Source organism: Leptonychotes weddellii, chromosome 16 (assembly GCF_054177405.1).
Source record: "Leptonychotes weddellii isolate Sample4059 chromosome 16, ASM5417740v2, whole genome shotgun sequence".
Classification (NCBI taxonomy): domain Eukaryota; kingdom Metazoa; phylum Chordata; class Mammalia; order Carnivora; family Phocidae; genus Leptonychotes; species Leptonychotes weddellii.
In genome coordinates this window covers 13,183,244-13,197,780 of record NC_138384.1, presented here as the reverse complement: position 1 = coordinate 13,197,780, position 14,537 = coordinate 13,183,244, and the positions used below count along the sequence as shown (strand labels likewise).

The 14,537-nt window shown below is 42.4% G+C and overlaps 2 protein-coding genes across 2 annotated transcripts in view; both read left to right on the top strand.

Moving 5' to 3' along the window:
* Positions 1-14,537, top strand: part of TXNL4B (thioredoxin like 4B) — a 523,365-nt gene that overhangs the window by 410,214 nt on the left and 98,614 nt on the right. The window lies entirely within an intron of this gene.
* The window catches only part of PMFBP1 (polyamine modulated factor 1 binding protein 1), a 43,580-nt gene continuing 42,702 nt past the window's right edge, over positions 13,660-14,537 (top strand). The window contains exon 1 of the mRNA XM_081806147.1: positions 13,660-13,671. Coding sequence (XP_081662273.1) covers positions 13,660-13,671 — 12 coding nt within the window. The remainder of the gene's footprint in view (positions 13,672-14,537) is intronic.

Genomic DNA, 14,537 nt, shown 5'->3' with positions numbered 1-14,537 from the left:
CGACCTCATATGAACAGTAACTGAAATCAGGACAATGGATAGAACAGATCAGAGAGGGTGTAGAATGAGAAAGAGAAGGACAAGACAAGGGAGAGTCTTGGGGACCATTTCAGGGCAGAAGAGGTACTTTACCTGCCAAAAATATTGAGGAGCAGTCAGAAAAGCAGGTGGAAAGCTAAGCAGTTCTCAGAAACCAAGGACAGAAAGTGTTTCTAGAAGGTGGAAGTAGCCACTGCTGTCAAGTTTGTCAAATGTAATAAAGACCAAAAAAAGTCCATTGGCTCTGACAACAAAAGTTTGACCTCAACCAATCAGAGTTGCTGCCAGTGGGTGGGGATGGAGGCTGGAGAAGGGGGTGGAGGAAAAATAAAGAGACAGCAAATGCAAACAATGTATTCATCATGATGAGTGGGGAGTAGTGGGGAGGAGAGAGCAGACAATAGGTGGAGGTCAGGAGAGGCTTTTTTTTTTTTTAGTATAATGGAAGATATTTGAGCATATTTAAATGCTGTTATGGGTTGAACTGTGTCCCCCAAAATTCATATGTTGAAGTCCTAACCCCCAGCACCTGAGAATGTGACCTCATTTGGAAATAGGGTCATTGCAGATGTAATTAGTTAAGATGAGGTCATACTGGAGTAGGGTGGGTCCCTAATCCAATATGACTGGTGTCCTTATAAAAGGGGAATTTGAAGGCAGACATGCACACAGAGAGAACACCATGTGAAAATGAAGGCTGAGATAGGAGGGGTGCGGGCAAACCTCCAGAAGCTAGGTGAGAGGCACAGAACAGATTCTCCCTCCCAGCCCTCCTCAGAAGGAACCAACCCTGCCCACACCTTGATCTCAGACTCCTAGCCTTCAAAACTATGAGACAATAAATTTCTACTGTTTAGCCACCTAGTTTATAGTACTTTGTTACACCACCCCTAGGAAACTAATACAACTAAGTCGCCAGCTAATGGGACTTTTCACCATTTACTTAATTAATCAGGGTCCCAGAAGGAAGCAGATGGCACGCTCAAGCTGAGTGATTCATGGACTCTTTTATCAAGGAACCAGGTATAAAGGCGTGGGCAGGGCGTAAGGAAGCTACATGTTATCATGCAATCCCCAGGGAGAGTAAGAGTAGGCCTTAACCATCCCCAGACCTCAAGGGCCAGGGGTGGAGCAAACCTAACTGAAGTGGGCAGCAGACTAGGGGCTTGGAAGGGCCCCTGACAGAAGTGTGACCCCAGCCTCGGTCACTGCTGGGGAGCTGCCAGGGCCAGGTCTGAGGGCATATGTGCAAATATGGCACAGCCCTCCCTCCCTCTGATCTTCTGCTGGTGCTCCACATCTGCCCAACCAACCAGAGGCCAGAGGGCAAGTGAGCTGCTTGACAGGCCCACAGGTGCGCCTCACTGGGCATGGAACCGAGGCAGGAGGGGTAGAGACTAGAAGTACGGGGCAGGGGCGCCTGGGTGGCTCAGTAGGTTAAGCAACTGACTCTTTTTTTTTTTTTAAAGATTTTATTTATTTATTTGAGACAGAAAGAGAGAGAGAGAGCACATGAGAGGGGGAAGGGTCAGAGGGAGAAGCAGGCTCCCTGCCAAGCAGGGAGCCCGATGCGGGACTCGATCCAGGGACTCCAGGATCATGACCTGAGCCGAAGGCAGTCGCCTAACCAACTGAGCCACCCAGGCGCCCCAAGCATGTGACTCTTGATTTCGGCCCAGGTCATGATCTCAGGGTCATGAGATCGGGCTCTGCCCTGGGCATGGAAGCCTGCTTAAGATTCTCTCTCTCTCCCTCTCCCTCTGCCCCTCCCCACCTCCCTCTCAAAAAAAAAAAAGGAAGTGAGGGGCAAATGGAAACCCAGTCCAATGCCTTCTCACACTTTGGAACTGCTTGACTACATTATATATTCAAATGCTTAAACTTTCAAAATGCTAATAAGAAGAATCATTAGAAAGGGAGAGGTTGCAGTCACCAGGCCCCTCACTGCGTGAAGCCCCTACGGGAGGGAAGGGGGCTATTTTATGGCTCCAGTACTCTTGTAGTTACATTTGTCATTGTTCATTTCTGTTCACCTAATGCATACTGGGTTCTTTGCACTTTTTAATTACTGAATAAATCAATATTTATAGTCTCTATTTCTCTTGGAAATATCCATTGAGAGGGACTTTTTCTACTATCACCTGACCTCTTGACTATTTGAAGTGACTGAGGTGTATCTCTCTCCTAGGATACCTTTGAGATATGCCAGTGAATGTAATTGTAACCAGAACAGGTCTGGTTTAAAATATGGGCTCATAAGGCACAGCAAGCGACTCCAGAGAAGCTTCTGTTTATGACATAATCGGTAAGAATCATTTCTTCTATATATGATTATAGACATTTATTTAACTAAACCAACTACAAGACTGTATTATCTAAACTAGTGCAGGTTGACCTGCTATCGCTTTTATATACTTCTATACCAGCTTTAACCAGTGCTTTATTTCAAGCGGAATCTTAATTCACTGCAGAAATTAATGCAATAATCATAAGAATAACAAGTCTTTTATAATAAAGGGTGATGTACACATGTCCATAGCAGTTCACTTTTGGGTTTTGCAACATAAATAATTTTTAATCCCACAAAGTAGCACCAACTATGTGGCAATCTTTTGAGTCCTTGGGTTAGCTTTTCCAGGTGAAATTAAAGAACTGTTTTGTGACAACCCACTTCAGAAGCCTTCAGCTTCTCACACCATAATTACAGCTGCAATCCACTGGTTGCCTGCTTCTTGAAGAAGAAGGACCAGATTTGGAAGTCACTCTTGTAACTAGACTATCCATGTGAATATCTGCACACTGTATTGTCTCTGGTGGGGGGAAAAAGGGATGTAATAAAATACAGAAATTGTCATAGTGAGAGGAGAAGTTGCTCGTGGGTAAATCATTTGAGGAAAATCAGAATTGAGCTTTGACCCAGTTTCTCTCTCTCATGAATAATGGGAGTGAGAGGATGAGCTAGAAATGGCCTCAGAGATCAGTAGGGACAAAGGAGGAAACCAGGTGAGTGGAAAAATGACCTTTGACAAATTCAGCCTTCAGGATCTCTCCAGGTGGAGATGTCTGAGAGCTGGGCAGCATATGGAAATAAACCTCATGAAGTAACAAGAAAAAGCCATACGTAGCTGAGCATTTTAATTAAAAAAATAAATAAACATTTAAAAAGCAAAAGATGGGGCGCATGGGTGCCTCAGCTGGTTAAGCATTGGACTCTTGATTTTGGCTCAAGTCATGATCTCAGGGTTGTGGGTTCAAGCCCTGCATCTGGGCTGGGGCTAGGCGTGGCGCCTGCTTAGGATTCTCTCTCTCCCTCTCCCTCTGTCCCTTCCCCCTTCCCCCCTCTAAAAAATAATTAAGTAATTAAAAAATGAAATAAAAAGCAAAAGACAAAATGGAGAGGAAGTGGGGAGTACCCCATGGCCCAAGCTGTCTTCCCACGAAATGCACTTCCATGAATGGTCCCAACTGGGTATTTCTAATTTTTTAAAAAGTCACGCGCACATGCTGCCACACACCCCCAAAAGTTTCCTTCCTTCCCTTTGTTTTGGAGACAGAAATTCCCTTTACAGCCTCCTTGTCACCGGCACCAAGGGAGCACTGGAGTGCACCAGAGCCTGGCGGCTTTCCTCCCTCATTGCCACTTGTGCGGTTGATGCACTCTCAGTTCCAAAGTGCCAGACTGTGCTGCCTTCAGTCAATCCATTTAGCCAAAGGCCTCTGATTTGTTCACATTTACCACAACACACACAGAGGGCTGGAGGATTTTTTTTTCTTTTTTCTTTTTTTTTTTTTTTTTTCCCACTATTGATCTGGTGCTTTAAGAGGGGAAAAAATCTCCTTGGCTGTCTAAACACTATTGATCCCTGCTTGGGAGTCACAGCAGAAGTGTAGAAAGGGCGTGGATGAATTGAAATTTCATTTCCGACAACTTGTTCCTGTTATTTTTACCCTTTCGGACGGGGAGAAACACGTTGCTGCCGCTTCAGTCAATGTGGTCGATAGCTCCACTGAGAAACTCAACACGGCTTCCGCCAGAGGTTCGGCAATGAGACATGATGTTGGATTTGGAGTGTATGAAACTGAAGGATGCTGGTGAAAAGCACGAGGTCTTCACAAACGGTTTGGGGCTTGCTCTGACCTCAAGGGAGCCGTGGCTTCGGAGAAAAGGGTTACAGAGGCAACAACATTCCTGTTTGGGAAAGGCCCTGAGCAGCCTCGCAAGAAGCTTCACAGTTAGCTGGAGCCCCGCTTCAAACTCTGGGCTGGGTTTTCCGTAACAAGAAAAGGAGAGATCCTCTCGAGCCAAAGCTAAATTTCAGGCCTCAGACAGGAACATTATGTTGCCCTCTTCCAGGAGGTTGCTCATTACCGTCTGGAAAAGGACTGATGTAGAAACTGGAGCTGCAGGCCCGCAGGGAACGGGTGGACGACGATGGATGTTCAAGGGCACACATCTGCAGCCAGGAGCCTCAGGAAGCACTCCCACCCCGTCAGCACGCTGAGTAGATGTGGTTTGGTGCCAACAGCACCAGCTTTGTTCTTACTTTTATGAGATGTTCAAAGAACACAGCAGAGAACCAGGCTCCTTCTTCCTGATGGCAACATCTGGCATTTATGTAGCCACGCACCTTTGATCCTTAAGGATCCCAAAGCACTTTGTAACCTGCTGCAGTGCTAATGGCCAGAGCAACCATCTTACTTACAGTAAATGTGGTCAAATACTCCCCACATTGGTTCCCTCTTCTCAATGTTGCCGTGTACAGAACAGTTCTGCATTCTGGAAGGAACGATTCCAGTTTGGATCTCAAGCATCAACTTTTGTGTGTCGTTTTTTTTGCATTTTGTTCAGTACTGTGCCCCCCCACCCTGCTTCTTTTTAACTGAAAGTACTTTATAACCATTCTTAATAAACAGTACTTCGTTTATATTTCCAACTATTTTATAGGCCTGTTTCTGCTTCTATCCCCATCCCTCCCATTCCAGAGAAAGATGAAAATGTTCTTTTCTCCTGGGAGCCAAGAATCTGCATTGCGGATGAGGTTGCAAATTCAGACACAATAAACAGAATTAAGAAAAACTGAGCTGGCATTTGACAGAAATTGTAAAATGACACTCAGAAATGTTGCTCTTGTGGAAATTACTGATATTAAAATATAAATCAGTGTCTTGTGTTTCCCATAGCACCAGGGGCTCTATTAGGTTATGTAGTTTGATTGCTGAGCTGAACCTAAGAGACTTGGCAGTTCCGTGCTGAAGTTATCCCAAAGTATTTAACCCCTCTCCTCCTGAAGAGCAGGCATCCAAGGAAATGCCAGCTAAAAACATTGCCTCCAAAAGGCCTTGGCTTTTTCATTGAACAATTTGAAATATGGGAGAAGGTAGAGGGGGCTAACATGTGGAGAGAAGGTAAAGGAATTTAGAAAATCCTTTCTCAAGGCAAGAATCTTGTTGCATAGCACCAGGAAGAAGGCAGCCTGGGGCAACTCAAAAAGCAGATTCAATGCTAGAAGGGGCAAAGGAGAACAGGCCATTATGGTTTTTTAAATATTACCCCTGTTATATATGTATAATTTTTTAAATCTCCACAACAACCTTGTAAGGTAGGCACTGTTACTCCAGTTTTTTCAAAGTGAGAAAACTGAGACTCAGAAAAGGTAACTTGCCCAAGGTCAATAACTTGAGTCAAAACATGAACCGTGACTCCATAAAGAAATGGCTGGAGCAAGGAAAATAAAAGATGAGCCTGAAGCATCTTGAAGTGCCAAAAAGTAAGGAAGTATGCAAGAAAGGATGGGGGCTTATTGAAAGGACACAGGAGCTGGGGTACCTGGGTGGCTCAGTCGATTAAGCGGCCAACTCTTAATTTTGGCTCAGGTCGTGATCTTAGGGTCCTGGTCTGGCTCCATGCTCAGCAGGGAGTCTGCTTGAGATTCTCTCTCTCCCTCTCCCGCTGCCCCTCCCCCCAGTGCGTGCACACTCTCTTTCTCTCTCAAATAAATAAATCTTAAAAAAAAAAATTTAGGAACCAAATTGAAAGAGCTCCCAATGGCCAAACTTAGAACATTTGAGCAACAAAATAAACAATTATATTAGATTATAACCCACAGAACAAAATAGATAACCATGAGTTCATACTGAAAGAAAGAAAGAAAGAAAGAAAGAAAGAAAGAAAGAGCGAGCAGCTCTTCCTTAGGAAGAATTCCAATGAATAAATGTAGAAGGAATAAAGGAAATATAAAATCCTTACTACAATACTGCAGCAGTAATTGTTGTAAGCAAGATCCACCTTGCTAAAAATAGTGGGTGAGAGTTTCAGAAAAAAAAAAAAAAAAAACAGGATATTTATATACTCTCAAAGTATCTCCCCCATCTTAAAAAGCTATTAATTATAATGGAGAAAATAGGATAACTGTATAGTGGATGAACTCGGTAAACACCAGCATAACCAAATGACCAACGTTAACATCATCAGTATAAGACATATTAACATTATGTCTTATTGATGCTAACATTGGAAAGCTGGAGAAAGGGTATATAGGAACTCTCTGGACTATTTTTGCAACTTTTCTGGAAATCTAAAATTATTTCAGATAGGTCTGTATGTTCCCCATCTTTCACAAGAGTAGACCACTGCTGGCTGTGTGGAAAGACAAAGCAAATCAAAAATAACCATAATAAAGGCAGGTTGTGTTGTGTTAAAAGCATTATAAATAAAGTGCTGTAGGAGTATGAGAGGTTACCTACCTGGCAAGGCTGCTGCGAGGATTAATTCTGTTATTTTTTGTTTATAACTGTGCCTGACATATAGTAGTTGCCATACACATGTTAATAGTACATGTGGCTGGAGGGAAGATGACAGAAATGGCAGTTGAGTTGGGTTTTGAAGGTGTGTGATTTTTGGACAGGCAGAAAGGAGATCTCTCATTTAAAAGGAAAGATACTGAACAATCAGGTGGGAGAGTTTTCGCCATGTCAGTCAATCATAGTGGCAACCAAGATTAGAGGAGTGTGTACTTCAACAGAGGAAATTTTACTAAATGGCATGGGAATATTGCTGGTGTCAGTAGGAGGATAGAGTATGTCACTCTCTTCCTCACTCTGGATCCCCCTACTCCAAACATCAAGTGGAGAAAAAGAGTGAAACCAAAGAGCTGATGTATCAAGAGAAAACCAAGTCAAGTGTCAAGGAAAGGAAGAGGCATTTGAGAAAAATATCTGTGGGGTGAAGGGTTGGTCCATAATGAAATAGGGGTTCTAAAATGTACAGTAGAGGGGCACCTGGGTGGCTCAGTCGTTGGGCGTCTGCCTTCGGCTTGGGTCGTGATCCCGCGGTCCTGAGATCGAGCCCCGCGTCGGGCTCCCTGCTTGCAGGAAGCCTGCTTCTCCCTCTCCCACTCCCCCTGCTTGTGTTCCCTCTCTCGCTGTCTCTCTCTATCAAATAAATAAAATATTTAAAAAATAAAATGTACAGTAGAAACAGCCTGTTGAGGTGCTAAAAATTGGGAGTGAGTTGTAGAAAGTTCTCTCTGAGAAGAACATAAATAAGGATACTTTTTCCATTTATTTCCATTAGATTCAGCTGCATGAAACAAAAAATCCAAAATATCAGTGACTTAAGATAGAAATCCTTCTCTCTGTCCAGGGCTGGAATGGTGTTTCCACACCATTCAGGGGCTTAGGCTCTTTCTGTTCTGTCTCTATGAGCATCTCCTCCTGTTCCAAATGTTTGCTGGGTTAAATCAGCATTCCAAGCAATCGGGAAGGAGGAAGGAACAAAGAGTTGTGCACTACTACTAATTAAGAAGATTTTCTGGAAGTTTCCCACAGTATTTCCTCTTACATCTCATTGAAAAAAACTTAGACATGCAGCCATACCTAGCTAGCTACAAGAGAGTTGGGATAGGTAGTCTTCTATTTACTTATTTTTATTTTAAATCCAGTATAATTAACATACAGTGTTATATCAGTTTCAGGTATACAATATAGTGACTCAACAACTCCGTATATTACTCAGTGCTCATCAAGATAAGTGTACTTTTTTTTTAAGATTATTTACTTGAGAGAGAGCATGTGTGCAAGAGTGGGGGGAGGGGTAGAGGGAGACAATCTTCCAAGCAGACACCCTGCTCAGCAGGGACTCCCATGGGGCCCAACATGGGGTGGAGGCAGGGGCCCCATGCAAGGTCCTATCCCAGGACCCATGAGATCATGACCTGAACCGAAACCAAAAGTCAGTTGCTCAACTGACTAAGCCACCCAGGTGCCCCAAGATAGTGTACTCTTAATCCCCTTCACCTATTTCACCCATCCCCCGCCTCCAGTAACCATCTGTTTGTTCTCTATAGGTAAGAGTCTGTTTTTTGGTTTGTCTCTTTTTTTCCCTTTGTTCATTTCATAGCCTTTTAGATGAGCACATGGACACCCCAATAAAATTAGGGCTCTATTACTAAGCAAGATAAGAAGTATGGATCCTGGAATAGGCAATAATAGCCTCAGTAAAAAGTACCAAAGAAGATAGCCATGGGGAGAGAATTTCACCTGTGACAGTGAGGCTGATAAATCCTGGAACCCCTTCTCTTGTTCCTACTGGACCCTCATCTCTTCTGCCATTACAAAGTCTCCTTCTGGGAAGACCCAACTAGCCATGCTTCCTCTCCAGAAAAGCCTCTGTCCTGGGGTTGGACTATGACCCAACCTTGGTGTCAAGTTCCTATTCACTAAGTTATGGTGCAGAACCCCAAACCCTGACAAAACCATCTCCCATGTCATCTCCTCCTACCACATTCCCCTATTAGATATGCCCTACATGATCAGGGAATTTCTCTTTTAGAACTGAGTTTGGATCCAAAGAAGTAGACTCTGTTCATGCCAAGTTTCTGCACTCTATGGCTCCATCCATGCATTCTGGGTAGAAATAATTTATTATACAAGGAGCATCCCCGTCAATTCATAGTGATCACATATTTTTAAAAATTAGAGGAAACATTGAGCATCATCTCATTATTTCAATAATTAAGAGCTCTAGAATTGATCACACTTTTTTCATTGGTAGGAGGTGGAACATTGGAGAAAAATCTAAAACCCAGCAAGAATAAAGGAAAGACTTATGGCTGAGTGTAGGTAAACCTATTGGTTTAGATTAGCCCCCAGGGATAACTTTAACTTTATCTCCTAAATTTTTTTCCAGTGTTACTGAGATATAATTGACATACAGCACTGTATAAGCTTAATGTGTATAGTATAATGACTTGATTTACATATATTGTGAAACGATTACCATAATAAGTGTAGTTAACATCTCATATAGATACCAAAGCAAAAAAAATTGCTTTTTTTCCTTGTGATGAAAACTCTTAGGATTTACTCTCAACTTTCAAATAGACCATACAGCAGTGATAACTATAGTCATCATGTTGTACATTACATCCTCAGTTCTTTTTCTTTTATAACCAGAAGTTCATTTTTCTAAGGCTAATAGTCCATCCGTACACCCAGGCAGTTAGTTACCAGTTTCTTAGGGAGAGAACCAGCATCAGCAGTCTGTGGTTATGGAATTAGTGTAACTTCATGTGGGTAGATGGTGTATGAAACACTAACACTTGTTTCCCATCCTGCCCACTCAACCTGTACTTCATCGGATTCATTCACTTGTACTCTTTTTCCTTCCTCTCCCAAAAACTAAACAAAGCCTCTCTGAGTTAAGAAAGAGGAAGGAGAGGGGAATTTGGGCATAAGCAAGAGAATTAGACCCTGGTGAGATTGATGAGGTGGACAAGAGTTGGGGAAACAGTAGAATCCCAGATAGGCATAGCAAACCAGGGGCAGAAGATATTTTTGATCAATACCAGGAATGGGGGGCAGAAAAGTGAGCAAGATCTTAGGATCCTATACACTTCTTCTCAACACCTTTCCAGGTAAAATGCAGAACGATGTTAGGGTGGGTCTAAGAAGAAAGGGCCTGAGACCAATCTGACGTGTGTGTGTCTCTCTCTGCATTAGGAGCATCCTTGGAGAATGAAAGAGGGTCAGCAGCCCCAAAGCCCACAGTATGAAGAAGATGCAGTACATGCAGCCTGTTGACCAGGACACAGACATCACAGCTTACTCCAGCTGGGAGAGATGCCCGTGACCATGGACCAGAGCCACCTCTGATGCCAGAATCCAACCTCGGCCAGAATTTAGGTGTACTCTGAAGAGACCTTAAAAAGATGGAGGGAATCATGAACTGATTTATTTTTAACCTGAAAATGATGGCACTTTCTCAGAAATAACTAAGATTTTGCTTTCTGCCGTTTGGTGAAAATGGGGCTCAGTAACCAGGTTGAGTAATAGAAAAGCAGTTGCTTTTTCTTTGCACACCTGATTTCATACCTGCTAAACTTAGTCACTCATGTAAGGTACAGTGCTAGGTGTTTCTTGGGAATCTATAAAGTACACTTAGTGTGGACTGAGGCCTACCCAGAGGCACAAACATCACTTAGATGCTCTGACCAAGTTTCTGTTTTCACTACAACTGTTTTTTTGTTTGTTTGTTTTCTGGTCACAGCTGTCACCAAGGGAAGGCCTGCTGGGGGAAAAAAAGGGGGCATATCTTTTGAGTACAAGAAAGCAGTTCCCTGGGCAGATGCAGCAGAATTGGATATGCCAGTGAAAGAGATGAGGCATGAAGAAGTGAAGGTCTCAAAAGAGATGCAGGAGACAGCACCACAGAAGACACAGAATAAGGGTTTGAGAAAAGAGAAGACATCCAAGTCCTAGACCCAGGTATCAGTATCCACGGATCAGGTAGGGAACCCCTCCCTCTGTAATGAGTTCTTTCCTCTACAAAATATTGGTCCCGCCACACCCCTCAGAGAGCGTTGTGAAGGCTCACATGACCATTTTATAAAGCATTAGAGGCTCCCTCAAAGCACTCTTCCTTGTCCATCTGGCAAACATTACTGTCAAATGCATTGGAAAATTTATCATATAACCCTTCCATATTTTTCATCATAAGCACTTCCAAATTGCGCACTGCTGTTAGTGACTCACAAGATTCCCGTCTCCTTCATGAAACACAACTTAGTTCTCTGTTTTTTTCCTCTCACTTACTTAGTAAAGCCCAATGTCTTTTCATACAAATATGGGAGCCTCTGCCTTCCATTTTTCCTTCCAAACACTTTTGGTTCTTGCAGCCGTAGCTGTGTAACTCCATAGTTGATGAAATCATCACAATCTAGACAGTAATTTTTCTGTCTTTGGGATAAGATTTCACTTGATTTAAGAGTCATCTCCTGACCATCCTGTAGGTCTGCCTGTAGAGGAATACTATTCTCAAGGATATATTTGTTCCATTCCAACTTTTGTGTGATGCTTGGGCTAAATTCATGGTTCCAAGTAAAGAAACATGTGCATCAAGGTAGAACATTGAATCAGTAAGTCTTAGTGCTAGAAAGGACAATGGTCATTTAATACAACACTCCCCACTCCCAGTTTATAGAGCCAGAAACAAAGCCTTGGGGAGATGAGTGCTTTTCTTTCCAAAGGCCACTCCTTGACTTAGGTGCTGAACCAGGTTTAGAAGCTTGGTGGCCTACAGCCCAGTTTAGTGTTTTTATGCCACAATGTTTTTAATCTTCTCATTTGCCTAGTGCTGTAGATTGTTTGTGTCACCCCCAAAATTCATGTGTTGACATTTTAATCCCCAAAATGATGGTATTAAGAAATGGGGACTTTGGACGAACCAGAGAGGGAGACAAACCATAAGAGACTCTTAATCTCAGGAAACAAACTGAGGGTTGCTGGAGTGGAGGGGGGTGGGAGGAATGGGGTGGCTGGGTGGTGGACAATGGGGAGGGTATGTGCTATGGTGAGCACTGTGAATTTTGTAAGACTGATGAATCACAGACCTGTACCCCTGAAACAAATACTACATTATAAATGTTAATTAAAAAAAAAAAGAAATGGGGACTTTGGGAGGTGATTAGGTCAAGAAATGGGAACCCTCATGAATGGGATTAGTTTCCTTATAAAGAGACTACAGATCATTTCCATGCCCTTTCAGCCATGCAAAGTCACAGCAAAAACAAAACAAACAAAAACAAGCAAACAGAAACAGCTGTCTCTGAAGCCAGTCTTCACCAAATACCTAATCTTCTGGCAGTTTGGTCAGGGATTTCTCAGCCTCCAGAACAGTGAGAAATTTCTGTCGTTTATAAGCTACCCAGTTTGTGATATTTCGTTATAGCAATACGACTGGCCAAGACACCCAGTGTGGTGACATTCACCAATATTTCCTTTAAGGCATAAAGGAAGAAGTCAGGCATAGCTGTGTGACTTGTTTTGGCCAATGAAATGTGAGCAGAAGTGAAGTGTGTCACTTCCACTTTAAGAACCTGTGTGTTCCCCCTCTGCTGCATGGCAACAGGCAACATACCAGATGAGGTTCTACCAGCTGAGGACAATGAAGAGCAGCCCCAGCTGACTCATAAAGGACCTGTAGCACAGTGAGAAATAAAGTTTCATGGTTTTAAGTCACTGAGATTTGGGGGTTGTTTGTCACTGCAACATTACCTGGCCTCTCCCAATTGAGTAAGCCTGAGCTAAATCCCCATTCCCATGATGCATCTCTGTGCACAAAGACTAAAGAGGGTAAACAATGCAGCACATCAGAACACAACCCCACAAAACATTCCAAATTCCATGTCTCACCAGCATTCTTTCTTCCTCCTGGCTTATATTAGGGGTGGAGGATGTGGTTCATTACAAAGAATGAGTATTTTGATAGCTTCTCATTCTTGGAACTATTCTGCAGGTAAGTGCCTGGTGGAAATTTCCTCTAGTTGTAGAGTTAAAAACATAAATAATTTATTAATAAGTCAGTGCATTATGACCTGAAAATCATCATCCTATACTTACATATATACATGCGCAAAAAACTTTGGTTTTCCTTGAGACTTTATATAGATAATTCTCAGCACTCTACAAGTTTCATAACTTTACAAGCACCACATTAAACCGATGCTTTGAAAAAACCACATCATCAGGTATTTCCAAAGTAACAGTTATAAATTAATGGCAGCTTCTCAAGAAGTAGTAAGAGAGCCCATGTGACCTTGGGTAAGTCACATAGCCTCTCTGGACTTCAGTTTCCTCCTCTGTAAAACAAGGAAAATAATAATATCTACTTCCCAGGGTTATCCTGAGAAAGAAGGTGGGTTGTGCACATTCTGTCTGGTTCATAATTAGTGCATAATGTTAACTATATTTGAGCCATTGAGTACTTAGAAGAGAAAGTAAGATCATCTCAGAACTTTTGCTTTCCAAGAAACTGTGAATTCAGAAATGATTTAGTCCACCAAGTGTTGGTTTTGGGGAAAAGATGTAAACCCTTGGTTCTGTCTGTCTGGTGAAGGTGTTAACACACTTTTGAAAACGCAGATGGGCAGACAAGTAGGTACTGCTAACAGTTTGGGAAATGTTTCCAAGCTCTCTGCTTAGAGCACACATCCAGATGGGGAAATCTTTAAAGGGCTAGACTCATTTCTACTTTTACCATATTAAATTCTTGGACTTTTGCAGGTTTATAACAAAGCTCAGAAAATGCTAAAGCTCAAAGGAGAATTGAGAGGTGCCAAGGAAATGAAAGATGAGGTAAGACTCCTAACTGTCCTACACACACAGAGTTGAACCTGTGTTACAATGAACTTCTTTTCAAGTTTCATGATTCAAAATTCTAGTAATAAGCATCCCAGAATATCACAGAGAGGTGGGCAGCAGACCACAGTGTTTAAGAGCCAGACTTGAGCGAGGTGGGTCAAGGTCCACATCTAATAGCAGTATAATACTGGGCATGTTACTTACCCTCTCTGAGCTTCCTTTCCCTTACCTAGAAAATATGAATAATTAACACCTATTTCAAAGGTTTGCCATGAGGATTAAGTAAGATACCACATATAAAACACTAGTTCTTGGGACATAGGAAGCATTTAAAAGATAGTAACTATTGTTGCCAACATTGTCTCTTAATCTGGAATGATATGGAAATGGAGTGTTCTAATTTGTCTAATATTTTGGTCAAACTGTGTTTACCTATTCCCTGACTTGTTCCAGAAAGCATTTAAGGGGGATGTTTAGGTTATTATAGGATTGTCCCACATGACATATGCTTTTAACAGACCTCTTATCAAGAGCTGAACACTTTCTAAAAGAGGTGTTTCCGCTTCTTTCCTGCTGGATTACTGGAGGGAGCAGTACAGGATTTGCTGCATGTTCTGCAGGGAACAAGGATCTGGTATGGATTTTCTAGAAGGGCATTTCTTAATTCAGTTGATATCTTTGGACCACTTTTGATGTGCCAGGCATTGTTCTAGAGGCTGAGGATAAAACAATGAACAAAACAGAGAAAGATCCATGTTCTTGTGGAGCTTACTTTCTAGTAAAAGAATTTCTCCCAAAGATATGATGGAGAAAAGTATGTAGCAACTGCCCAAGTGCCAATAAAAATCAGCCCATATTCC